The sequence below is a fragment of the Macrobrachium nipponense genome, chromosome 42, assembly GCF_015104395.2.
Source record: "Macrobrachium nipponense isolate FS-2020 chromosome 42, ASM1510439v2, whole genome shotgun sequence".
Lineage (NCBI taxonomy): Eukaryota > Metazoa > Arthropoda > Malacostraca > Decapoda > Palaemonidae > Macrobrachium > Macrobrachium nipponense.
Genome location: NC_061103.1, coordinates 42,137,853 through 42,163,478, shown reverse-complemented (window position 1 = coordinate 42,163,478; position 25,626 = coordinate 42,137,853). Strand labels below are relative to the sequence as shown.

At 43.2% G+C, this 25,626-nt stretch overlaps 3 protein-coding genes across 3 annotated transcripts; all 3 read right to left on the bottom strand.

The window, feature by feature from the left end:
• Positions 1 to 3,370: 3,370 nt before the first annotated feature.
• LOC135213354 (mucin-2-like) lies at positions 3,371 to 6,158 on the bottom strand. Its single transcript, XM_064247332.1, has 3 exons — positions 5,647 to 6,158; positions 4,589 to 5,441; positions 3,371 to 4,402 (listed from the first exon to the last, which is right to left on the bottom strand). Exons 1-3 carry the CDS (start codon positions 6,156 to 6,158, stop codon positions 3,371 to 3,373), a joined length of 2,397 nt encoding a protein of 798 aa, XP_064103402.1.
• On the bottom strand, positions 6,155 to 7,129 carry LOC135213353 (salivary glue protein Sgs-3-like). Its single transcript, XM_064247331.1, has one exon. The coding sequence runs from the start codon at positions 7,127 to 7,129 to the stop codon at positions 6,155 to 6,157; it is 975 nt and encodes a 324-aa protein (XP_064103401.1).
• A 507-nt stretch (positions 7,130 to 7,636) lies between these two features.
• Positions 7,637 to 25,576, bottom strand: LOC135213352 (mucin-2-like). Its single transcript, XM_064247330.1, has 13 exons — positions 25,537 to 25,576; positions 22,590 to 23,706; positions 22,332 to 22,501; positions 21,803 to 22,241; positions 21,360 to 21,636; positions 20,651 to 21,044; positions 18,177 to 18,590; positions 15,903 to 17,797; positions 15,349 to 15,850; positions 14,235 to 15,169; positions 13,365 to 14,097; positions 8,653 to 9,066; positions 7,637 to 8,337 (listed from the first exon to the last, which is right to left on the bottom strand). Exons 1-13 carry the CDS (start codon positions 25,574 to 25,576, stop codon positions 7,637 to 7,639), a joined length of 8,031 nt encoding a protein of 2,676 aa, XP_064103400.1.
• Positions 25,577 to 25,626: the final 50 nt, after the last annotated feature.

The window sequence follows — 25,626 nt, the reverse complement described above, 5'->3', positions numbered from 1 at the left end:
GAGACATCAGGTTGCATTTTTCCGAGATATAACCGAGTATTGGGACCTTTCCCTGAAAACAATGTGCGATGCCATATTTAAAACAACTACAGATAGAATTTTCTTGAAAATAATCTCATTATGTCTCACACACCAAAATTACTATTGAGGTAGCAACCTAACCCAATCCAACTTAACCTAAACTAGGGACATGAAAAAAAAAGTGCAGCTGCAATACTAGTATACAACTCAGGAATTTGCCTCCGGTTATAGTAAACTTGGGGATACAAACAATAACTCTTAGTGCAATTAAATTCCTCATGAATACATGTTTTGAGAGCTGGGCACCAAAGAAGTCTAAAATACCAAAGATGATCAGATAGGATGTTGGGAAACGATCATTTTGTAGTCTTTGTGACTGTATGAATTCTAAGACAAAATCCTTGCGTTTAAGTACAAAAAAAGGGAGCTAATCAGAGGGTATTGAATAATTTCCAATCCAGATTTGAGAAAATTGAGTTTCAATTTCAGGGAACATAGTTAGCTGAAAAGTGTGAACATAAAGTTGTAGTTGTTAAAATTTACTATTTCCTTCCTTGATAAGTTTATCATGTTATCCTGTGATTTACATATAACTCCATTGCAGGTAATCTTCCCGTGCTAGACCTAAGCTTAATTTTGTTTGCATGAGAAAACCATGCTTTCGTTGTGATAATGTTTTTTTTAGTACAAATGTTACTATAAAAATTTGTTCCTGTTGATTACGCCAAGCAACCATCTAACGGATAAATATCTTATCTTGTTTAAAATTTTCTTTAATCAGTGATTGGAATTTTATACCTATGTCCAATCAGTTGTTGCAAAATCAAGTTCATTTATAAATTATTGAAGACAAATATGAGTATTTATTTTGAAGGTTTATTTTCCGATTTTTGTTCAAGTGAAGTTTACAAACTATGTAATAGTTGTGGATTTAGAATTTGCCATAGAGTAAAAGAAGAAATGTCACAGCCGGTAGTTACCTGTGCAGTTTTCTGTATAAGGTTAAATAAGTAAAAACCGATGATCGTGCTTTCACTAGAAATTACTCTGGAAAGGTCAAAAGAAGTAATGATATTTGCCTTCGCCAGAAGATAATTTAATATGAGTCTGTTGTTCCACAGAAAAGAAAATGCGAAAAATAGCATTTTTGCCATCATCAAATTAAGTCGTAAAATCCGTGGTACACACACTTCCTGTCAAGGACCCTCCTTGTGTTAAAGTGGTCCCTTGTTGGTAATATGAGCAGTTTAAAACTTTATAAAATTTTCATATAAATAATTTTGTTTTTACGTAATAATGTATTTTTTATTAGAACAGATATTTGCATTCAAATATTATAGTTTAATATTTGAATGTTATTAAATACAGTTAGTGCATACAAGACAGACTGAATCATACATACAGTTTTTTTTTATATTTTTGCTGATGTGCTTACAAGTATTAACGTAGATATTATTTTCTCTGTATGATCCAATTCATTTTCGTAATCCAGTTGAGACTGATTTTGGGGGAATTCTAAAACCAGATTTAGACCACTTTTCTCTGTCTGTTGCTTTGAAACTGATCAGGGTTTCTTGAGAATCATTATTATACTTGGGCAGATGTACTCATTATATAGTGTTGATAATTCTGCACCATTGCCTAATTATGACAGAAGTAATTAATATTTGCATGTCAAAACTATCACATTTTTAAGCTACATTTCGAAAATTTCTTCACCTCAAAATTCAAGAGAAGAAAAATTGACGCATCCTTCAGTATACCTATGCAAGAATAGATGTATTTGATTTGCAATTTTACTAAAAGTTCCATTACTATGAAATAAAGACAAATGCAATCAGTTACACAGTCCGTTATCATATCGCAAATACTTTTGAAACTTTCGTGATGCATGTGATGGGAAGAAAACCTACCTGAGATGGTAGCAGTTGGAGTTGGAGTTGTTGTAGGAGGAGCTGGGGCTGTGGTTGATGGTTGAGTTGTAGTTGGAGCTGCTGCTGTTGTGGTTGGTGTTGGGGAAAGAGTTGGTGTGGTTAGAGTTGATGATGTTGTAGTTTGAGCTGGGATGGATGTTGGTGGTAATGTTGTGGTTGGTGCAGGGGTTGCTGTGGTTGGTGGTCGAGTTGTAGTAGTTGCTGTGGTTGGTGATCGAGTTGTAGTGGTTGCTGCAGGGGTTGTTGTTGTTGGTGATCGAGTTGTAGTGGTTGCTGCAGGGGTTGTGGTGGTTGATGAACGAGTTGTAGTGGTTAATGCAGTTGTGGGTTGGTGGGATCGAGTTGTAGTGGTTTTGCTGCAGGGGTTGTTGTGGTTTGGTGACGAATTGTAGTGGTTGCGCAGGGGGGGTTGTTGTTGGTGATCGAGTTGTAGTGGTTGCTGCAGGGGTTGTGGTGGTTGATGAACGAGTTGTAGTGGTTAATGCAGGGGTTGTTGTGGTTGGTGATCGAGTTGTAGTGGTTGCTGCAGGGGTTGTTGTGGTTGGTGATCGAATTGTAGTGGTTGCTGCAGAGGTTGTGGTGGTTGATGAACGAGTTGTAGTGGTTAATGCAGGGGTTGTGGTTGGTGGTTTGGTTCGAGGGTTGTTTATAGTGGTTTTGCTGCAGGGGTTGTTGTGGTTGGTGATTGAGTTGGTATTGGTTGGTTGCGCCGGGTTTGTTGTTGGTTTTTGGTGGTTGGAGAGTTTAGTGGTTGATGCAGGGGTTGTTGTGGTTGGTGATGATTGTTAGTGGTTGATGCAGGGGTTGGTTGGTGGTTGGTGGATTCGAGGGTTGGTTAAGAGGTTGATTGCAGGGGTTGTTGTGGTTGGTGATTGAGTTGTAGTGGTTGATGCAGGGGTTGTTGTGGTTGGTGATCGAGTTGTAGTGATTGATGCAGGGGTTGTTGTTTGTGGTGATGAGTGTAGTTGATGATTGCAGGGTTGTTTGTTGGTTGCGGTGATTGAGTTGTAGTGATTGATACAGGGGTTGTTGTGGTTGGTGATTGAGTTGTAGTGGTTGATGCAGGGGTTGTTGTGGTTGGTGATTGAGTTGTGGTTGCTTCAGGAGTTGTGGTTGCTAGAGGGGTTGTGGTGGTTGGTGATTGAGTTGTTGGTTGGTTGCTAGAGGGTTGTGGTGGTTGGTGATTGAGTTGTGGTTGCTTCAGGAGGTTTGTTGGTTGCTAGAGGGGTTGTGGTGGGTTGGTGATTTGAGTTGGTTGGTTTGCTTTGGGTTCAGGAGTTTGTGGTTGCGCTAGGAGGGGTTGTGGTGGTTGGCTGGATTGAGTTGTGGTTGCTTGCCAGGCGTTGTGGTGGCTGTAGAGGGGTTGTGGTGGTTGGTGATTGAGTTTGTGGTTTGCTGCAAGATTTTTGTGGTTGCTAGAAGTGTTGTGGTGGTTTAGTGGATTGAGTTGTGGTTGCTGCAGGAGTTGTGGTTGCTAGAGGGGTTGTGGTGGTTGGTGATTGAGTTGTGGTTGCTGCAGGAGTTGTTGTGGTTGGTGATTGAGTTGTGGTTGCTTCAGGAGTTGTGGTTGCTAGAGGGGTTGTGGTGGTTGGTGATTGAGTTGTGGTTGCTGCAGGAGTTGTGGTTGCTAGAGGGGTTGTGGTGGTTGGTGATTGAGTTGTGGTTACTGCAGGAGTTGTTGTGGTTGGTGATTGAGTTGTGGTTGCTTCTGGAGTTGTGGTTGCTAGAGGGGTTGTGGTGGTTGGTGATTGAGTTGTGGTTGCTGCAGGAGTTGTGGTTGCTAGAGGGGTTGTGGTGGTTGGTGATTGAGTTGTGGTTGCTGCAGGAGTTGTTGTGGTTGGTGATTGAGTTGTTGTGGTTGCTGCAGGGGTTGTTGTGGTTGGTGATTGAGTTGTTGTGGTTGCTGCAGGGGTTGTGGTGGTTGGTGATTGAGTTGTTGTGGTTGCTGCAGGAGTTGTGGTTGGTGATTGAGTTGTTGTGGTTGCTGCAAGGGTTGTGGTTGGTGATTGAGTTGTGGTTACTGCAGGGGTTGTTGTTGTGGTTGCTGTAGGGGATGTTGTGGTTGGTGATTGCATTGTTGTGGTTGCGGCAGGGGTTGTGGTGGTTGGTGATGGAGTTGTTGTGGTTGCTGCAAGAGCTGTTGTGGTTGCTGCAGGAGCTGTTGTGGTTGGTGATTGAGTTGTTGTAGTTGCTGTATGGGTTGTGGTGGTTGCTGCAGCAATTGTTGTGGTTGCTGCAGGGGTTGTGGTTGGTGATGGAGTTGTTGTGGTTGCCCTGCAGAGTTGTTGGTTGGTTGGTGATTGAGGTTTGTTTGGTTGCTGCAAGACGGTTGTGGTTGGGTGAATTGGAGTTGGGGTTGGCGGCAGGGGTGGTGGTTGGTTTTGATTGAGTTTTTGGTTTGGTTGCTGCAGGAGTTGTTGTGGTTGGTGATTGAGTTGTTGTGGTTGCTGCAGGAGGTTGTTGTGGTTGGTGATTGATTGTGGTTGCTGCAGGGGTTGTGGTGGTTGGTGATTGAGTTGTTGTGGTTGCTGCAGGGGTTGTGGTGGTTGGTGATTGAGTTGTTGTGGTTGTTGCAGGAGTTGTTGTGGTTGGTGATTGAGTTGTGGTTGCTGCAGGGCTTGGTGGGGGGTTGCCCTGAGGGGAGTTGTTGTGGTCGTGCAGGAGTTGTTGTGGTTGGTGATGGATTGTTGTGGTTCTGCAGGAGTTGTGGTGGTGGTGATTGAGTTTGTTGGGTTGGTGCAGGAGTTGTTTGGTTTGGGGCGGTGATTGAGTTGTGGTGCTGGCAGGGGCGGGTTGGTGGTGGTTGGTGATGGATTGTGGTTGCTGCAGGAGTTGGTGGTTTGGTTGATTGAGTTGTGGTTTGCTGCAGGAGTTGTTGTGGTTGGTGGATTTGAGTTGTTGGTTGCTGCAGTGGTGGTTGGGGATGAGTTTTGTGGTTGCTGCAGGGCTAGGTTGTGGTTGGTGATTAGGTTTGGTTGTGGGTTGCTGAGGAGTTGTTGCGGTTGGTTGGTGGTTAGGTTTGTTGTGGTTGCTGCAGGGGTTGTGGTGGTTGGTGATGGAGTTGTTGTGGTTGCTGCAGGGGTTGTGGTGGTTGGTGATTGAGTTGTTGTGGTTGCTGCAGAGCTGTTGTGGTTGGTGATTGAGTTTTGTTGGTTTGCTGCAATTGTTTGGTGGTTGGTGATGGAGTGGTTTTGTGGTTCGGTCAGGAGTTGTTGTTGGGTTGGTGATTGGGAGTTGTTGTGTTGCTGCAGGGTTGTTGTGATTGTTTGTTTAGTTGGGTTATAGGGCAGGTTTGTGTTATTGATTTGTGGGTGCTGCAGGAGTTGTGGTGGTTGTGATGAAGTTTTGTTGTGGTTGTGCAAGGCTTTTGTGGTTGGTGATTGAGTTTTGTGGGTTGCTGCAGTTGTGTATTTATGAGAGTTGTTTGTGTTGTCGGGTTTCTGGAGGATTGATTGTTGTGTTGGTGAGATTGAGTTGTTGTGGTTGCTGCAGGAGTTGTTGTGGTTAGTGATTGAGTTGTGGTTGCTGCAGGGCTTGTGGTGGTTGGTGATGAAGTTGTTGTGGTCGCTGCAGGAGTTGTTGTGGTTGGTGATGGAGTTGTTGTGGTTGCTGCAGGAGTTGTGGTTGGTGATTGAGTTGTTGTGGTTGCTGCAGGAGTTGTTGTGGTTAGTGATTGAGTTGTTGTAGTTGCTGCGAGGGTTGTGGTGGTTGGTGATTGAGTTGTTGTGGTTGCTGCAGGAGTTGTTGTGGTTGGTGATGGAATTGTTGTGGTTGCTGCAGGAGTTGTTGTAGTTGGTGATTGAATTGTTGTGTTTGCTGCAGGGGTTGTGGTGGTTGGTGATTGAGTTGATGTGGTTGCTGCAGGGGTTGTTGTGGTTGCTGCAACAGTTGTGGTTGCTGCAGGGGTCGTTGTGGTTGGTGATTGAGTTGTTGTAGTTGATGCAGGGGTTGTGTGGTTGGTGATTGAGTAGTTGTGGTTGCTGCAGGGGTTGTGGTGGTTGGTGATGGAGTTGTGGTTGCTACAGGGGTTGTGGTGGTTGGTGATTGACTTGTTGTGGTTGATGCAGGGGTTGTGGTGGTTTGTGATTGAGTAGTTGTGGTTGCTGTGGGGGTTGATGTGGATGGTGAATGAGTTGTTGTGGTTGCTGCAGGGGTTGTGGTGGTTGGTGATTGAGTTGTTGTGGTTGCTGCAGGGGTTGTCATGGTTGTTGCAGGGGTTGTGGTGGTTGGTGGTTGAGTTGTTGTGGTTGCTGCAGGGGTTGTGGTGGTTGGTGATTGAGTTGTTGTGGCTTGCCAGCAGGGGTTGTCATGGTTTGTTGCAGGGGTTGTGTGGTGGTTTGGTGAGTTGTTGTGGTTGTTGTATGGGTTGTGGTGGTTGGTGATGGAGTTGTTGTGGTTGCTGCAGGGGTTGTGGTGGTTGGTGATGGAGTTGTGGTTGCTGCAGGGGTTGTGGTGGTTGGTGATTGAGTTGTTGTGGTTGGTGATTGAGGTGTTGTGGTTGCTGCAGGGGTTGTTGTGGTTGGTGATTGAGTGGTTGTGGTTGTTGCAGGGGTTGATGTGGTTGGTGACGGAGTTGTTGTGGTTGTTGCAGGGGTTGTGGTGGTTGCTGCAGGGGTTGTGGTGGTTGCTGCAGTGGTTGCTGCAGGGGTTGTTGTGGTTTCTGCAGTGGTTGTGGTGGTTGCTGCAGGGGTTGTGGTGGTTGCTGCAGGGGTTGTGGTGGTTGCTGCAGTGGTTGTTGTGGTTGCTGCAGGGGTTGTTGTGGTTGCTGCAGGGGTTGTGGTGGTTGCTGCAGGGGTTGTGGTGGTTGTTGCAGGGGTTGTTGTTGTTGCTGCAGCAGTTGTGGTGGTGTGATTGACTGTTGTGGTTGATGCGGGGTTGTGGTGGTTTCTGATTGAGTAGTTGTGGTTCTGCGGGGGTTGATGTGGATTGTGATTGGTTGTTTTTGTTGCTGCAGGGGTTGTATTGGTTGGTGATTGATTTGTTTGTGGTTGCTGCTGGGGTTTGTGTTGATGCCAGCAGTTGTTGTTGGTTGCTGCAGGGCTAGTTTGTGGTTGGTGATGAGTTGTTGTGGTTGCTGCAGGGGTTGTGGTGGTTGGTGGTTGAGTTGTTGTGGTTGCTGCAGGGGTTGTGGTGGTTGGTGATTGAGTTGTTGTGGTTGCTGCAGGGGTTGTCATGGTTGTTGCATGGGTTGTGGTGGTTGGTGATTGAGTTGTGGTTGCTGTATGGGTTGTGGTGGTTGGTGATGGAGTTTGTTTGGGTGGGGACTGCAGGGTTGTGGTGGTTGGTGATGGATTTTGTGGGTTGCTGCAGGGTTTGTGGGGTGGGGGTTGGTGATTGAGTTGTTGTGGTTGCTGCAGGGGTTGTTGTGGTTGCTGCAGGGGTTGTTGTGGTTGGTGATTGAGTGGTTGTGGTTGCGGCAGGGGTTGTGGTGGTTGGTGATTGAGTTGTTGTGGTTGCTGCAGGAGTTGTGGTTGGTGATTGAGTTGTTGTGGTTGCTGCAGGAGTTGTTGTGGTTAGTGATTGAGTTGTTGTAGTTGCTGCGAGGGTTGTTGTGGTTGGTGATTGATTGGTTGTGGTTGCTGCAGGGGTTTGTGGTGGTTGGTGATGAGTTGTTGTGGGGTTTCTGCAGGAGTTGTGGTTTGGTGATTGATTTGTTGTGGTTGCTGCAGGAGTTGTTGTGGTTAGTGATTGAGTTGTTGTAGTTGCTGCGAGGGTTGTGGTGGTTGGTGACGGAGTTGTTGTGGTTGCTGCAGGGGTTGTGGTGGTTGCTGCAGGGGTTGTGGTGGTTGCTGCAGGGGTTGTGGCTTTTGCAGTGGGTTGTGGCGGTTGCTGCAGGGGTTGTGGTGGTTGCTGCAGGGGTTTTTGTGGTGGTTGCTGTAATGGTTGTTGTGGTGCTGCAGGGGTTTTGTTGTGGTTGCTGCAGGGGTTGTGGTGGTTGCTGCAGGGATTGTGGTGGTTGTTGCAGGGGTTGTTGTTGTTGCTGCAGCAGTTGTTGTGGCTGCTGCTGGGGTTGTGGTGGTTGGTGATTGAGTTGTTGTGGTTGCTGCAGGGGTTTTGGTGGTTGGTAATTGAGTTGTTGTGGTTGCTGCAGGGGTTGTGGTGGTTGGTGATTGAGTTGTTGTGGTTGGTGATTGAATTGTTGTGGTTGCTGCAGGGGTTGTGGTGGTTGGTGATTGAGTTGTTGTGGTTGCTGCATGGGATGTGGTGGTTGGTGGTTGAGTTGTTGAGGTTTCTGCAGGGGTTGTTGTGGTTTGTGATTGACTTGTTGTGGTTGCTGCAGCAATTGTTGTGGTTGCTGCAGGAGTTGTGGTGGTTGGTGATGGAGGTGTTGTAGTTGGTGATTGAGTTGTGGTGGTTTGTGAAGAAGATATGGTAGATGATGCTGCAAAAATAAATGGTAAATGGTGAAAACGAGACATGTAATACTGTTGATTTATTTTATATCATCATAGACCTTTGTAAAACTGGAAACTATAGAAGATGGCTTAATAACTCAGTTATTTAGATATACTAATTCTAAGATGAAACCATTCTTCTAGGTAGATTTATATGTATGAGTGATGAATCTATAAAAGTTTTATTTACACTTTGGATATGAAATGGATATCAAAGTTTGAAATGAACTATATCTGCCAGTAGTTTGCTTTCTTTTTCTTGTACGCTAAGAAATTCAAGCCAACATTCGTAATTTCTTTACCTGTTGACGCTTGTCCTTCCAGTTGTTTTATAAGTGAAGATAGCATCAAGGTAGTGTTGTCGATTTTGGCTGCCAAAGCCTCATCTGTAATATTAGCGATTTCTCCACTTTCCAACTTTATAACTACTTCTGAGAGCAATAAAGTCATGCATTCAGCCTCGTCAGGTGAAGTGCTTGTTTGTAAATTGTTGAAGTAATCAACTAAAGTGCTGATGACCTCTGCAGTGGAGCCTGTGACTGAAGTTTGCACACCACAGTATGGTGATATCGTCAGGTTTCCAGAAACTGATGTATCTATGCTATAGTTCAAGGCATTCCTTTTGTGTCTCTTCCCCGATTGGCCTCTCAGTCTCGCTGCCAATCTCATTAAGAGGCCTAGTGCTCTACTAAAGATTGCAAGTCGTCTCTGTTGAGCTGGAAACCAAATGAAGGAAAGGGAAATGAGTGGAGGAGTAGGTTGATGAATGGAGTATTTTTCAAAGCATTGGGGCTTCTGAGCTATGAATCTACATAGCCAAAAGTTTTAGATATATTGAAGATTATCTTATATGTATATTTGTTTTAAACTCATCTAAGCTTTTTTTTTTTATTTTCTATTAATTTTTTTCGCTTTGTGAACCCGAAATGAGACTTGTAATGTCTCTGAATCGCATGGGTCTTTTGCAAGATATTAGCAAGAGTCTCCGGGTTGCATTTTCCTGAGATGTAACTGAGTAACAGGACTTTCCCCTGAAAAGTGAGGGACGCGATATCTTAAAAACTTCGTAATTATAGAGGTAGTAACCTATCCTAACCTAACCGAACTCAACCTAACCTAACTATAACCTAACCTAACCTAACTTTGGGGCATGGCAAAACACCGTGGTTGTTGCAATACTAGCATGCAACTTAGGAATTTGCCTCCGAGTTTAGCAAACCTGGGAAACAAAGAATAACTCTTCATAATAGTTTTTGGGTTAAGATTCTTTTAAATTCAATAATTAAAACTAGATTCCTCTTAAATCACATGTAAGGTCTCCGTGACTATGAGTTCCAGGACAAAATCTGTTTGAGAAAAGTAAAGAAATGGAGATAATCAGAGGGAATTAATGTATTCCCCTCTAGGTTTTAGCAAATCGAAATTTATTTTAGAGTAGTTTGTTTTTAGTTAAATGTGACTGAAAGTATGAAAATAAAATTGTTAACTGTTCAAAATTACCATTTCCTTCCTTGATGAGGTTATCATGTGATCCATTACAGATAATCTTGCAGTGTCATAATTAAGCTTAATTTTTATGAGAAACCATTCTAATGTTGCAACCATCTTTTTGTACAATGGTTATTGTAGAAATTATATTTTGTTCCTGTTGATTACACCAACCAACCAACCATCTAATAGATAAATATTTTCTATGTTTTGAAATTTTCTTCTGTAGTCAGTGATTGGAATTTTATACCGATATCCAACCAGTTGATGCAAAATCAAGTTTATTTATAAATGACTGAAGACAAATGTGAGTATTAATGGGAATGTATATTTTCTGAATATTGTTCAATAGTTATGTATTTGTTATGCATTTAGAATTAGCCATAGAATTAAAGAATAATGGGTACCTACAACAGGTACAAATGAAGTAATGAATCTTGCCATGACAAAAGACAGTCTCTAATGATCTAGTTGTTCTAATCAAAAGAAAATAAAAGAATTATATTTTATTTTCGTTCACCTGACGCACGATTCATGCCTTATTTATCTATTTTTCTTTTCAAAGATGGAAGAAATCATTTGTAATGACGTTAAAAAGAGTCACTGATATCTTTAGAACATTATGTCATGTTATTGTGTAAAACTATTTTCCATATAGCAAAATTGACGTGAACGAAACGAAATGATAAAAAATGTTATATCACAACCATAGATATACATTACCAAATAGATAGGAGACACCTATCACTAGTAGTATCGCATAAACATAGTCCTTAAATTATCATTTCAATGTTAAGTTGAAGGTAGTTGAACTATTCCATTTGTTAAATTTTACAGAAAACATTGGAATCTCACAAAATGCTATCAATTTAAAAAAAAAGAAAAAAAAAAAAAACATCTTAACAGTGTGAACCAGGCGACCTCACTCTATTGCTTTTGATGTTATGTGCACGGGAATCTAATGTCAATGTGTCATTTATCGGTCTAAGAAACATCCCTCGATGAGCGAGAGAATTATTGCACTGCATTCGGTGCAAGTTCCTGTCGGAGAGATATCAAGAAAGCTTAATAAACCGGAGAGAATCATACATAGATGAATAAAATTGTTTAAAGAACGGGAAAATTTAGAACATGTGCCTAGAGGTGGAATACCTCGAAGCACCACATGAGAGCAAGTTAATACAGTAGTGTAAATGTTGCTGGGCAACATTCATTTGTGAACTTTGAATTCTCGTGCCTCGTCACGACATTGCTGAACCAGGAATCATAAATAGCTCTACGCTTATGACTGGTGTCTGATGAATACTTTTTTAAATCTACACTTGAAGTCTTTGATAGTTATCTAATGAATAAGTCTAATGAATAAGCAAACTCATCTTTGATGGATGAGAGATTCAGTTAGGTTTACTCTTTTTGTTTTGTTTTTTATCGGTGGCCAGTGAATACCAGGTATAGGGAGGGAAACGGTTTCAATGATGCATGCAGTTTTTTCTTCAAAACCTAAAGAATACATTTTATTGGGAGATACTTTATTAACATCGGCCTAATCCTTCCATCACTCCTATACGCCACCTCCGTTCTCTTCTACATCTCAGGCGACTAGATCCGACTTCTAAGTTCTCACTACGAACTCCATCTCGTGAAAGCATCACTAACGATAACGGTTATTTTAAAATTCCCCGCACCGACAACGGACGCCTTAAAATGCATGTTTATAAAATATTTTCTTTCCAAAGAAACTTTATCTTTCATTCCACAAAATATCAAAATATGCGCATACACTCGTGTTACACCCTGTGGCCGTCAAAGAGCAACCCTTGATTAAAGCAGTAAGTTTTTCTTGAAAAAAAAAAAAAAAAAAAAAAAAAAATGAAAAAGACTTAAACGAGAACGTCACCTTTCATATTTCATATCCTTTCAGCTACTTATAATATGCTTATGGTAGTAGGTCTAGTAGGTATACATGTGAAACTAATTTGAATTTATTTCTATTTAGAAGAAATGAATAGCTACAGAAAGATCAACCTAAGAAAGCTTTAAGGAAAGTAAGCCTTTCTTAATGTATTCGTCAGTTTTGACTCCCACAGCTTTCCAAGGTGTCCAAATGAAACAGGATGATATGCAAGGAATTCGATAAAAAATAAGACTGAACTATATTCGTTTGATTTTTATATGATTGCTTTTTGGCTTTGAATAGCTAGGTCTGAGTTAATTATATTAAGCAATTATGAAAAGGATAAGAAGAAAGGCGAACATGGCTAATAAAACAAGAATAACGGGAATAGTCAAAATAAAAGCAGATTAATATTAATAGTATAATTATTTTATATATATATTATATATATATATATATATATATTATCGATTTAAATCGATTTCAAATATTCTTATTACGTATCCGAGAGAGTATGCTGCTGAAAATAGACCTAGGCTAATCAAGTGGGAAAATCAGAAGTCCAATTTAGGCCCACTAAATGTGTCATGCAAATTATTTTATTGATCAAAGGACAAAATTAGTTTAACTAAACATCGTTTCCATAGAATGTTAACGCCTTGATGTATTATTTATCGGCTGTAGGAGACGAAATGACAACACCCCAGTGCAGTACGATATGTTGAGTCAAGACTCGAGCGGCAGCAAAGACAACTTCAAAATCTTCGGTATGGTGTCACGAAGCTAGAGTTGAGAATAAAATTAGAAATCGTGGACCCATCGGTATATATTTTCCTTACTTTGCAAAATAATTATCTTTAATGCGTTGAATAAGTCTACTCAGTTCTAATGTAATTTATTTCAAGTATAGCACCTTTGAAAGGAAATGTTATTTATTGTTAAGTAAATAATCCGGCACCTGCATATGGCAATATTTCCATAATGAACAATGAATTAAGAAACTACGCCATTCTTCGTTGGCCGTCTGTACATTTAACTATTGGGAGTTTCTTTGATACATTAAGCTCTTGTAAATTGTTTGGTGTTACAGTTACCACATAGAAGACAGACGCATATTTGTAAAAATATCAACCAATGCATGTCTTTATTGCCACTTTTATTTTCTTATGTTTTGGAAATTCTTTCGAATTAAATTAAAATATGTTTTATTTTTTAGGGTGCAGAAATAATTTCTGCTTGATTCATGCTGATGTACTTATCAGTATGAAAGTTGATTCTATTTTCTCTGTAAGATGCAACTGAATTCCGTAATCCTGTTGAAAACCTGTCTGTTACTTTGAAACTGACGAGGGTTTGTTGAAAATCATTATCATGCTTAGGCAGATGTACTCATTATATAGTCTTGATACTTCTGCACCATTGACTCATCACGACAGAAGTACTAATTAAATTTTGTGTTACTATTCCTTCAGTAATATGCTTATGTAAGCAAAGAAGTATTTTATTTGTATTTTTTATTCCAGTTCCATTATTATGTAATGAAGACTGTAATACATACAAATACACAGTCTGTAATCATATTGCAAATACCTTTGAAAAATTTGTGATGCATGTGATGGGAAGAAAACCTACCTGATATGGGAGTAGTTAGAGTTGGAGTGGTTGTAGGAGGAGCTGATGGTTGAGTTGTAGTTGGAGCTGCTGCTGTTGTGGTTGGTGTCAGGGAAAGAGTTGTTATGGTTAGAGTTGAGGATGTTGTAGTTTGAGCTGGGGTAGATGTGGGTGGTGATGGATTCTTGGTTGCTGATGAAGTTGTTGTTACTACAGGGGTTGTTGAGGTTGGTGATGATGTTGTTGTGGTTGTTGCAGGGGTTGTTGTGGTTGGTGATTGAGTTGTGGTTGCTGTAGGGGTTGTCGTGGTTGGTGATTGAGTTGTTGTGGTTGCTGTAGGGGTTGTCATGGTTGATGATGGAATTGTTGTGGTTGCTGTAGGGGTTGTCGTGGTTGGTGATGGAGTTGTTGTGGTTGCTGTAGGAGTTGTTGAGGTTTGTGATTGAGTTGTTGTGGTTGCTGTAGGAGTTGTTGAGGTTTGTGATTGAGTTGTTGTGGTTGCTGTAGGAGTTGTTGAGGTTTGTGATTGAGTTGTTGTGGTTGCTGTAGGAGTTGTTGAGGTTTGTGATTGAGTTGTTGTGGTTGCTGTAGGAGTTGTCGAGGTTGGTGATTGAGTTGTTGTGGTTACTGCAGGAGTTGTTGAGGTTTGTGATTGAGTTGTTGTGGTTGCTGTAGGAGTTGTCGAGGTTGGTGATTGAGTTGTTGTGGTTGCTAGAGGGGTTGTCGTGGTTTGGTGATTTGATTGTTGTTGTTCCTGGCAGGGGGTGTCGGGTGGTGATTGATGGTCTTGTTGTGTTTGTTGTTGATTGTTGTTGTGGTTGTTGTGGTTGGTGATTGAGTTGTGGTCGCTGTAGGGGTTGTCGTGGTTGGTGATTGAGTTGTTGTGGTTGCTGTAGGGGTTGTCGTGGTTGGTGATTGAGTTGTGGTTTCTGCAGGGGTTGTGGTGGTTGGTGATGGAGTTGTTGTTGTTGCTGCAGGGGTTGTGGTGGTTGGTGATGGAGTTGTTGTGGTTGCTGTAGGAGTTGTCGAGGTTGGTGATTGAGTTGTTGTGGTTGCTGCAGGGGTTGTTGAGGTTTGTGATTGAGTTGTTGTGGTTGCTGCAGGGGTTGTGGTGGTTGGTGATGGAGTTGTTGTTGTTGCAGCAGGGTTGTGGTGGCTGGTGATTGAGTTGTGGTTGCTGCAGGAATTGTGGTTGATGATGGAGTTGTTGTGGTTGCTGCAGGAGTTGTGGTGGTTGGTGATTGAGTTGTTGTGGTTGCTGCAGGGGTTGTGGTGGTTGGTGATTGAGTTGTAGTGGTTACTGCAGGGGTTGTGGTGGTTGGTGATTGAGTTGTTGTGAGCGCGTGCAGGGGTTGTTGTGGTTGCTGCAGTGGTTGTTTTGGTTGGGGATTTAATTGTTGTGGTTGGTGATGGAGTTGTAGTTGCTGCATGGGTTGTTGTGGTTGCTGCAGCATTTGTTGTGGTTGCTGCAGGAGTTGTGGTGGTTGGTGATTGAGTTGTTGTGGTTGCTGCAGGGGTTGTGGTGGTTGGTGATTGAGTTGTAGTGGTTACTGCAGGGGTTGATGTGGTTTGTGATGGAGTTGGTGTGGTTGTGGTGGTTGGTGATTGAGTTGTTGTGAGCGCTGCAGTGGTTGTTGTGGTTGCTGCAGTGGTTGTTTTGGTTGGGGATTTAGTTGTTGTGGTTGGTGATGGAGTTGTAGTTGCTGCATGGGTTGTTGTGGTTGCTGCAGCAGTTGTTGTGGTTGCTGCAGGGGTTGTGGTGGTTGGTGATGGAGATGTTGTGGTTGCTGCAGGAGTTGTGGTGGTTGGTGATTGAGTTGTGGTTGCTGCAGGGATTGTTGTAATTGGTGATCTAGTTGTTGTGGTTGCTGCAGTGGTTGTGGTGGTTGGTGATTGAGTTGTTGTGGTTGGTGATGGAGTTGTTGTGGTTGCTGCTGGGGTTGATGTGGTTGATGCAAATGTTGTGGTCGTTGGTGATTGAGTTGTTGTGGTTGGTGATGGGTTGTTGTGGTTGCTGCAGGGGTTGTGGTGGTTGGTGATTGAGTTGTTGTGGTTGCTGCAGGGGTTGTGGTGGTTGGTGATTGAGTTGTAGTGGTTACTGCAGGGGTTGTGGTGGTTGGTGATTGAGTTGTTGTGGTTGCTGCAGGGGTTGTGGTGGTTGGTGATTGAGTTGTAGTGGTTACTGCAGGGGTTGTGGTGGTTGGTGATGGAGTTGTTGTGGTTGCTGCAGGGGTTGATGTGGTTTGTGATGGAGTTGGTGTGGTTGTGGTGGTTGGTGATTGAGTTGTTGTGAGCGCTGCAGGGGTTGTTGTGGTTGCTGCAGTGGTTGTTTTTTGGTTGGGGATTGAGTTGTTGTGGTTGGTGATGGAGTTGTAGTTGCTGCAGGGGTTGTTGTGGTTGCTGCAGGGGTTTTGGTGGTTGGTGATGGAGATGTTGTGGTTGCTGCAGGAGTTGTGGTGGTTGGTGATTGAGTTGTGGTTGCTGCAGGGATTGTTGTAATTGGTGATCTAGTTGTGTGGTGCAGTGTGGTTGGTGGTGGGATGAGTTAGTTGTGGTTGCTGCAGGGGTTGTGGTGGTTGGTGATTGAGTTGTTGTGGTTGGTGATGGAGTTGTTGTGGTTGCTGCTGGGGTTGATGTAGTTGATGCAAATGTTGTGGTCGTTGGTGATTTAGTTGTTGTGGTTGGTGATTGGGTTGTTGTGGTTGCTGCAGGGGTTGTGGTGGTTGGTGATTGAGTTGTGGTTGCTGCAGGGGTTGTGGTGGTTGGTGATTGAGTTGTTGTGGTTGGTGATTGAGTTGTTGTGGTTGCTGCAGGTGTTGATGTGGTTGGTGATTGAGTTGTGGTGGTTGGTAATTGTGTTGTTGTGGTTGGTGATGGAGTTGTTGTGGTTGCTGCAGGGGTTGAGGTGGATGGTGATTGAGTTGTTGTGGTTGGTGATGGAGTTGCAGCAGTTGTTGTGGTTGCTGCAGGGGTTGTGGTGGTTGGTGATGGAGATATTGTGGTTGCTGCATGGGTTGTGGTGGTTGGTGATGGAGATGTTGTGGTTGCTGAAGGGGTTGTTTTAGTTGTAGATTGAGTTGTTGTGGTTGCTGCAGGGGTTGTGGTGGTTGGTGATTGAGTTTTTGTGTTTGCTGCTGGGGTTGTTGTGGTTGGAGATGGAGTTGTAGTTGCTACAGAGGTTGTTGTGGTTGGAGATGGAGTTGTTGTGGTTGCTGCAGAGATTGTTGTGGTAGGGGATGGGGTTGTTGTGGTAGAAGCAGGGGTTGTTGTGGTTGGGGATAGTGTTGTTGTGGTTGCTGCAGGGGTTGTTGTGGCTGGGGATAGATTTGTTGTGGTTGCTGCATGGGTTGTTGTTGTTGGAGATGGAGTTCTTGTAGTTGTTGCAGGAAATGGTGTTGTTGTGGTTGCAGCAAGGGTTGTTGTGATTGGAGATGGAGTTGTAGTTGCTACAGGGGTTGTTGTGGTTGCTGCAGGGTTTGTTGTGGTTGGGGATGGTGTTGTTGTAGTTGCTGCAGTGGTTGTGGTGTGAGATTTAGTTGTGGTTGCTGCAGGGGTTGTTGTGGTTGCTGCTTGGGTTGTTGTGGTTGGAGATGGAGTTGTAGTTGCTACAGGGGTTGTTGTGGTTGCTGCTTGGGTTGTTGTGATTGGAGATGGAGTTGTAGTTGCTACAGGGGTTGTTGTGGTTGCTGCTTGGGTTGTTGTAGTTGGAGATGGTTTTGTTGTAGTTGCTGCAGTGGTTGTGGTGTGAGATTTAGTTGTGGTTGCTGCAGAGGTTGTTGTGGTTGATGCAGTGGGTGTTGTGGTTGGAGATGGAGTTGTTGTGGTTGGAGATGGCGTTGTTGTAGTTGCTGCAGGGGTTGTGGTGTGAGATTTAGTTGTGGTTGCTGCAGGGGTTGATGTGGTTTGAGATGGAGTCGTTGTGGTTGCTGCAGGGTTTGTTTTGGTTGGAGTTGGAGTTGTTGTAGTTGCTTCAGGGGTTGTTGTGGTTGGAGGTGGAGTTGTTTTGGTTGTTGCAGTGGTTGTTGTGGTTGGAGATGGAGTTGTTGTGGTTGCTGCAGGGGTTGTTGAGGTTGGGGATGGTGTTGTTGTGGTTGCTGCAGGGGTTATTGTGGTTTGAGATGGAGTTTTTGTGGTTGAAGCAGGGGTTGTTGCGGTTGGAGATGGTGTTGTTGTGGTTGGAGGATTTTTTGTGGTTGCTGCAGGGGTTTTGGTGGTTGGTGATGGAGTTGTTGTGGTTGCTACAGATGTTGTGGCTGGAAATGTAGTCGTGATTGGTGGAGTTGTGGTTGATGAAGGAGTTGTTGCTTGTGAAGGAGTTGTGGTTGCTTCAGCGGTTGTGGTGGTTGGTGATGGAGTTGTTGTGGTTGCTGCAGGGGTTTTGGTGGATGGTGATGGAGTTGTTGTTGTTGGTGATTGAGTTGTGTTGGTTTGAGAAGAAGTTATGGCAGATGCTGCTGCAAAAATAAATGGTAAATGGTGAAAATGAGACATGTAAAACTGTTGGTATGTTTTATATCATCACAGACCTCTGTAAAAGTGGAAACTATAGAATAAACACTTTTGAAGGGTAACATTTAAGAATACCTCCAAGCGAATATGTCAAGAGTTGCTCTAGAAAATGGCTTAATAACTCAGTTATTTAGATATACTAATTCTAAGATGAAACCATTCTTGTAGGTAGATTTATATGTATGAGAGATGAATCTATAGACGTTTTATTTACACTTTGGATATCAAAAGGATATCTATTTTTGAAATGAACTATTTCTGCCAGTAGCTTGCTTTCTTTTTTTGTACACTAAGAAATTCAAGCACCATTCGTAATTTCTTTACCTGTTGACGCTTGTCCTTCCAGTTGTTGTATAAGTGTAGATAGCATCAAGGTAGTGTTGTCGATTTTGGCTGCCAAAGCCGCATCTGTAATATTAGCGATTTCTCCACTTTCCAACTTTGTAACTACTTCTGAGAGCAATGAAGTCATGCATTCAGCCTCGTCAGGTGAAGTGCTTGTTTGTAAATTGTTGAAGTAATCAACTAAAGTGCTGATGACCTCTGCAGTGGAGCCTGCGACTGAGGTTTGCACACCACAGTATGGTGATATCGTCAGGTTTCCAGAAACTGATGTATCTATGCTATAGTTCAAGGCATTCCTTTTGTGTCTCTTCCCCGATTGGCCTCTCAGTCTCGCTGCCAATCTCATTAAGAGGCCTAGTGCTCTACTAAAGATTGCAAGTCGTCTCTGTTGAGCTGGAAACCAAATGAAGGAAAGGGAAATGAATGGAGTATTTTTCAAAGCATTGGGGCTTCTGAGCTATGAATCTACATAGCCAAAACTTTTAGATATATTGAAGATTATCTTATATGTATATTTGTTTTAAACTCATGTAACCTTTTTTTTTATTTTCTATTAATTTTTTTCGCTTTGTGAACCCGAAATGAGACTTGTAATGTCTCTGAATCGCATGGGTCTTTTGCTGGATATTAGCAAGAGTCTCCAGGTTGCATTTTCCTGAGATGTAACTGAGTAACAGGACTTTCCCCTGAAAAGTGAGGGACGCGATATCTTAAAAACTTCGTAATTCGTATCCTTACCTAACCCAACCCAACCTAATCAAACTATAACCTAACCTAATTTAACCTGGGGCATGGCAAAAAACCGTGGTTGGTGCAATACTAGCATGCAACTCAGGCATTTTCCTCCAGGTTTAGCAGACCTGGGAAACAAAGAATAACTCTTCATAATGGTTTTTGGGTTAAGATTCTTTTAAATCCAATGAGTAAAACTAGATTCCTCTTATTCCATGTCAGGTCTCCGTGACTATGAGTTCTAGGACAGAATGTTTGAGAAAAGTAAAGAAATGGAGATAATCAGAAGGAATTAAAATATTCCCTTCTAGATTTGAGCAAATCGAAATTTATTTTAGAGTAGTTTGCTTTTTGTTAAATGTGACTGAAAGTGTGAAAATAAAATTGTTAACTGTTCAAAATTACCATAGCCTTCCTTGATGATGTTATCTATTATCCATTACAGGCAATCTTGCAGTGTCATAACTAACCTTAATTTTGTTCACTTGAGAAACCATTCTTATGTTGCAACCATCTTTTTGTACAATGGTTATTGTAGAAATTATATTTTGTTCCTGTTGATTACACCAACCAACCATCTAACAGATAAATGTTTTCTATGGTTTGAAATTTTCTTCTGTAGTCAGTGACTGGAATTTTATACCTATATCCAACCAGTTGATTTATAAATGACTGAAGACAAATGTGAGTATTTATTTGAATGTTTATTTTCTGAATTTTGTTCAAGTGAAGTTTACAAACTCTGCAATAGTTATGCATTTAGAATTTGCCACAGAATAAAAGAAGAATGGGTACCTACAGCAGGTACAAATGAAGTAATGAATTTTGTCATGACAAAAGACAATCTCTAATGATCCAATTGTTCTACTCAAAAGAAAATAAAAGAATTATATTTTATCATCTTCAAATCAAGTTGTAAAATATGTATGGTATAGTATACCCTTTACTGTCAAGGAACCCTTCCTATGTTAAAGTCAGTAAGAGGTACCTTGAGGGTAAAGGTTAGGATTTAAAAGTTTTTTATATTTCTAAATATTTTACATTCTTATATAATACAATATTTTGATTACAACAGATATCTGAGTTCAAACAGTACAGTTTAAACTGCAAGACTTATGATATTATTTTAGCAGGTAAATTTAACTATTGGAAGTTTCTTGGATACATTAAGCTCTTGTAGAATTTTTGGTGTTAAATACAGTTACCACATAGAAGACAGACACATATTTGTAAAAATATCAATTAATGCATGTCTTTATTGCCACTTTTATTTGCTTATGTTTTGGAAACTCTCTCGAATTAAATTAAAATGCGTTTGATTTTTTTTAAGGTGCAGAATCAATATCTGCTTGATTCATGCTGATGTACTTAACAGTATGAAAGCTGATTCTATTTTCACTGTAACATCCAACTGAATTTCGTAATCCTGTTGAGACCCCTGTCTGTTAGTTTGAAACTGATGGGGGTTTCTTGAAAATCATTATCATGCTTAGGCAGATGTACTCATTATATAGTCTTGATACTTCTGCACCATTGCCTCATTATGAGAGAAGTAATTAAAATTTGTGTTAAAATTCCTTCAGTAGTATTTTATTTGTATTTTTTATTCCAGTTCCATTATTATGAAATGGAGACTGCAATACATATACATACACAGTCTGTAATCATATCGCAAATACCTTTGAAAAATTTGTGATGCATGTGATGGGAAGAAAACCTACCTGAGATGGTAGTTGGAGTTGGAGTGGTTGTAGGAAGAGCTGATGGTTGAGTTGTAGTTGGACCTGCTGCTGTTGTGGTTGGTGTCCGGGAAAGAGTTGTTGTGGTTAGAGTTGAGGATGTTGTAGTTTGAGCTGGGGTAGATGTGGGTGGTGATGGATTCATGGTTGCTGATGAGGTTGTTGTGGTTGCAGCTGGGGTTGTTGTGGTTGGTGATGGAGTTGTTATGGTTGCAGCAGGGGATGTTGTGGTTAGAGATGGAGTTGTTGTGGTAGCTGAAGAGGATGTTGTGGTTGGAGATGGAGTTGTCTTTGTTGAATCAATGTTTGTTGTGGTTTGTGAAGATGTTGTGATTGCAGTAGGGGTTGTTGTGGTTGGTGATTGAGTTGTAGTGGCCTAGGAGAAGGGGTTGTTGTGATCGGAGATAGAGTTGTTGTATTTGCTGCAGGGGTGGTTGTGGTTGGAGATGGAGTTGTTGTTGAATCAATGTTTGTTTGTGGTTTTGTGAAGAAATGTTGATTTGCAGTAGGGGTTGTTTGTTGGTTTGGAGATGAGGATGGGTTGTTGTGGTTGCAGGGCAGTAGGTTGGTTTATGGTTGGAGATGGAGTTTGTAAGTGGTTTGCTAGTAAGGGGTTGTTGTGGTTGGAGATGGAAAGTTGTTTGTGTTTGCAGCTGAGGTTGGTTGTTTTGGTGCGGTTTTGGAGATGGACATTGTTGGTGTTTGCAGTAGGGGTTGTTGTGGTTGGAGATGGAGTTGTTGTGGTTGCAGCTGAGGTTGTTGTGGTTGGAGATGGCGTTGTTGTGGTTGTAGATGGGGTTGTTGTGGTTGGAGGTTTAGTTGTTGTGGTTGCTGCAGGTGTTGTTGTGGTTGCTGCAGGGGTTGTTGTGGTTGGAGATGGAGTTGTTGTGGTTGCAGCTGGGGTTGTTGTCGTTGGAGATGGAGTTGTTGTGGTTGCAGCTGGGGTTGTTGTGGTTGGAGATGGAGTTGTTGTGGTTGCAGCTGGGGTTATTGGTGGTTGCGGAGATGAGGGTTGTTGTGGTTGCAGCTGGGGTTGTTGTGGTTGGAGATGGAGTTGTTGTGGTTGCAGCTGGGGTTGTTGTGGTTGGAGATGGAGTTGCTGTGGTTGCAGCTGGGGTTGTTGTGGTTGGAGATGGAGTTGTTGTGGTTGCAGCTGGGGTTGTTGTGGTTGGAGATGGAGTTGTTGTGGTTGCAGCAGGGGTTGTTGTGGTTGGAGATGGAGTTGTTGTGGTTGCAGCTGTGGTTGTTGTGCTTGGAGATGAAGTTGTAGTTGTTGCTGCAGGGGTTGATGTAGTTTGTGATGGAGTTGTTGTGGTTGGAGATGCAGTTGTTCTGGTTGCAGCAGGAGTTGTTGTAGTTGGAGATGGAGTTGTGGTTGCTGCAGGGTTTGTTGTGTTTGGAGATGGAGTTATTGTGGTTGCTGTGGGGGTTGTTGTGGTTGGAGATGGAGTGGTTGCTGCAGGGGTTGTTGTGGTTGGAGATGGAGTTGTGGTTGCTGCAGGGGTTGTTCTGGTTGGAGATGGAGTTGTTATGGTTGCTGTAGGGGTTGTTGTGGTTGGAGATGGAGTGGTTGGTGGTTGCTGTAGGGGTTGTTTGTTGGTTGGAGATTGGAGGGTTGTTGTGGTTGCTGCCAGGGGTTGGGGTTTTGGTTATTAGAGTGGAGTTGTTGTGGTTGCTGCAGGGGTTGTTGTGGTTGGAGATGGAGTTGTTGTGGTTGCTGTAGGGGTTGTTGTGGTTGGAGATGGAGTTGTTGTGGTTGCTGCAGGGGTTGTTGTGGTTGGAGATGGAGTTGTTGTGGTTGCTGTAGGGGTTGTTGTGGTTGGAGATAGAGTTGTTGTGGTTGCTGCAGGGGTTGTTTTGTGGTTGTAGATGAGTTTGTTGTTTGGTTGCAGGCAGGGTTGGGGTTTGTTTGGTTGGAGATGGAGTTGTTGTGGTTGCTGTAGGGGTTGTTGTGGTTGGAGATGGAGTGGTTGCTGCAGGGTTTGTTGTGGTTGGAGATGGAGTTGTTGTGGTTGCTGTAGGGGTTGTTGTGGTTGGAGATGGAGGTTGTTTGTGGTTGCAAGCTGGGGTTGGGTTGGTTGTGTTTAGAGATGGAGTTGTTGTTGCTGCAGGGGTTGATGTTGTTTGTGATGGAGTTGTTGTGGTCGCAGCAGGGCTTGTTGTGGTTGGAGGTAGAGTTGTTGTGGTTGCAGCAGGGGATGTTGTAGTTGGAGATGGAGTGGTTGCTGCAGGGATTGTTGTGGTTGGAGATGGAGTTGTTGTGGTTGCTGTAGGGGTTGTTGTGGTTGGAGATGGAGTGGTTGCTGCAGGGATTGTTGTGGTTGGGAGCATGGGGAGTTGTTTGTGGTTGCGTAGGGGTTGTGTGGTTGGAGAGGAGTGGTTGGGGCTTGCAGGGATTGTTTGGGTTGGAGATGGAGTTGGGTTGTCTTGCTGGATTAGGGGTTGTTGTGGTTGGAGATGGAGTTGTTGTGGTTGCTGTAGGGGTTGTTGTGGTTGGAGATGGAGTGGTTGCTGCAGGGTTGTTGTGGTTGGAGATGGAGTTGTTGTGGTTGCTGCAGGGGTTGTTGTAGTTGGAGATGGAGTTGTTGTGGTTGCAGCAGGTGTTGTTGTGGTTGCTGCAGGGGTTGTTGTGGTTGGAGATGGAGTTCGGGGGTTGCTGGTTGCAGCTGGGTTGTTGTCGGTTGGAGATGGAAGTTTGCTTGTGGTTTGCAGTCGGGGTTGTTGCGGTTGGAGGATGGAGTTGTTGGTGAGTTGCAGCAGGGGTTGTTGTGGTTGGAGATGGATGTTGTGGTTGCAGCTGGGGTTTATTGTGGTTGGAGATGGAGTGCTGTGGTTTGCAGCTTGGGGTTGTTTGTGGTTGGAGATGGAGTTGTTGGCGGTTGCAGGCTTGGGGTTGGGGTGGTTTGGAGAATGGAGTGGTTTGGCTGCAGGATTTTGGTTGGGGTGGAGCAGGGGTGTGGTGGTTGGAGATGGAGTTTTTGTTGTGGTTGCAGCTGTTGGTTGTTTGTTTTTTGCCTTGGAGTAGGTTGGGTTTGTTGCTTGGGAGATTGAATTAGTAGTTGTTTTTGCTTACTGCAGGGTTGATGTACTTAGATGGATGGAGTTGTTTGTGGTTGGAAGATGCAAGAGGTTGTTCTGGTTGCAGGCAGGAGTCTTGTTGTTAGTTGGAGATGGAGTTGTGGTTGCTGCAGGGTTTTGGGTTTGTTGTTTTTAGGAGATGGAGTTATGTGTGGTTGCTGTGGGGGTTTTGGTTTGTGGTTGGAGATTGGAGGGTGGTTGCTGCAGGGGTTGTTGTGGTTGGAGATGGAGTTGTGGTTGCTGCATGGGGATTGAATTCTGGTTTGGAGATGGAGTTGTTAATGGTTGCTGATAGGGGTTGTTGTGGGTTGAGAGATGGAGTGAGTTGTGGTATTAGCTTGTAGGAGGGTTGTTGTGGTTGGAATGATTGGATGTGTTGTGGTTGCTGGCAAGGGGTTGTGTGTTTAGATGTATACCGGGAGTCTTTGGTTGTGGTTGTCTGCAGGGGTTGTTGTGGTTGGAGGATGGAGGTTGTTGTGGGTTTGCTTGTAGGGGTTGTTGCGGTTGGAAGATGGAGTTGTCTTGTGGGTTTGCTTGCAGGGGTTGGTTGTGGTTGAGATGGAAGTTTGTTGTGGTTTGGCTGTAGGGGTTGTTTGTGGGTTGGAAAGATAGAGGTTGTTGTGGATTGCTGACCAGGGGTTGTTGTGGTTGTAAGATAGGAAAAGTTTTTTTGGTTTGTGGTTGCAGCAGGGTTGTTTGCATGGATTGGAGAAGGAGAGTTGTTGTGGTTGCTGCGGGTTTGATGGTAGGAGACTGGAGTTTGTTGTGGTCTGGCAGAGGGGTTGTGTGTGGTTGGAGATGCCAGTTGTTAGTGGTTGGTGATTCGTTGTTGTGGTTTCAGCAGGGGTTGTTGTGGTTAGTGATGGAGTTGTTGTATTGGTGATGGAGTAGTTGTGTTGCAACAGTTGTTGATGAAGGGTTTTTGTTGTGGTTATAATGTAAGTTTGTTGTGGTTGCTGCCGTGGATTTTGTGGTTGCTGGTGGTTGTGATTGAGTTGTGTTGCTGTAGTAGTTGTTGTGTGTTAGTTGTTAGTGTGGAGTTGTTGTGGTTGGAGATGGAGTTGTTGTGGTTGCAGCAGGGTTGTTGTGGTTGAGATGAGGGGTGTGTTTGTGGTTGCTTTGCACGGGTTGTTGTGTTGCTGCAGGGTTGTTGTGGTTGGAGATGGGTTGGTTGTGGTTTCTGCAGGGTTGTTGTGGTAGGAAGTATGGATTTGTTGTTGTTTGCAGGCAGGGGTTGTTTGTGGTTGGGTGATGAGTTGGTTTGTGGGTTGGTGATTGAGTTGTTGTGGTTTCAGCAGGGGTTGTTGTGGTTAGTGATGGAGTTGTTGTGGTTGGAGATGGAGTTGTTGTGGTTGCAGCAGGGGTTGTTGTGGTTGGGGATTGAGTTGTTGTGGTTGCAGCAGGGGTTGTTGTGGTTGGGATTGAGTTGTTGTGGTTGCAGCAGGGGTTGTTGTGGTTAGTGATGGAGTTGTTGTGGTTGGAGATGGAGTTGTTGTGGTTGCAGCAGGGGTTGTTGTGGTTGGAGATGGAGTTGTTGTGGTTGCTGCAGGAGTTGTTGTGGTTGCTGCAGGGGTTGTTGTGGTTGCTGCAGGAGTTGTTGTGGTTGGAGATGGAGTTGTTGTGGTTGCTGCAGGGGTTGTTGTGGTAGGAGATGGAGTTGTTGTGGTTGCAGCAGGGGTTGTTGTGGTTGGGGATTGAGTTGTTGTGGTTGGTGATTGAGTTGTTGTGGTTTCAGCAGGGTTGTTGTGGTTTAGTGATGAGTGTGTGGTTGGGTTGAGTTGTTGTGTTGCAGCGGGGTTGTGGTGGTTGGAGATTGAGTTGTGTTGGCATTCAGGGTTGTTTGTTGTTGGAGATGGAGTTGTTGTGGTTGCAGCAGGGGT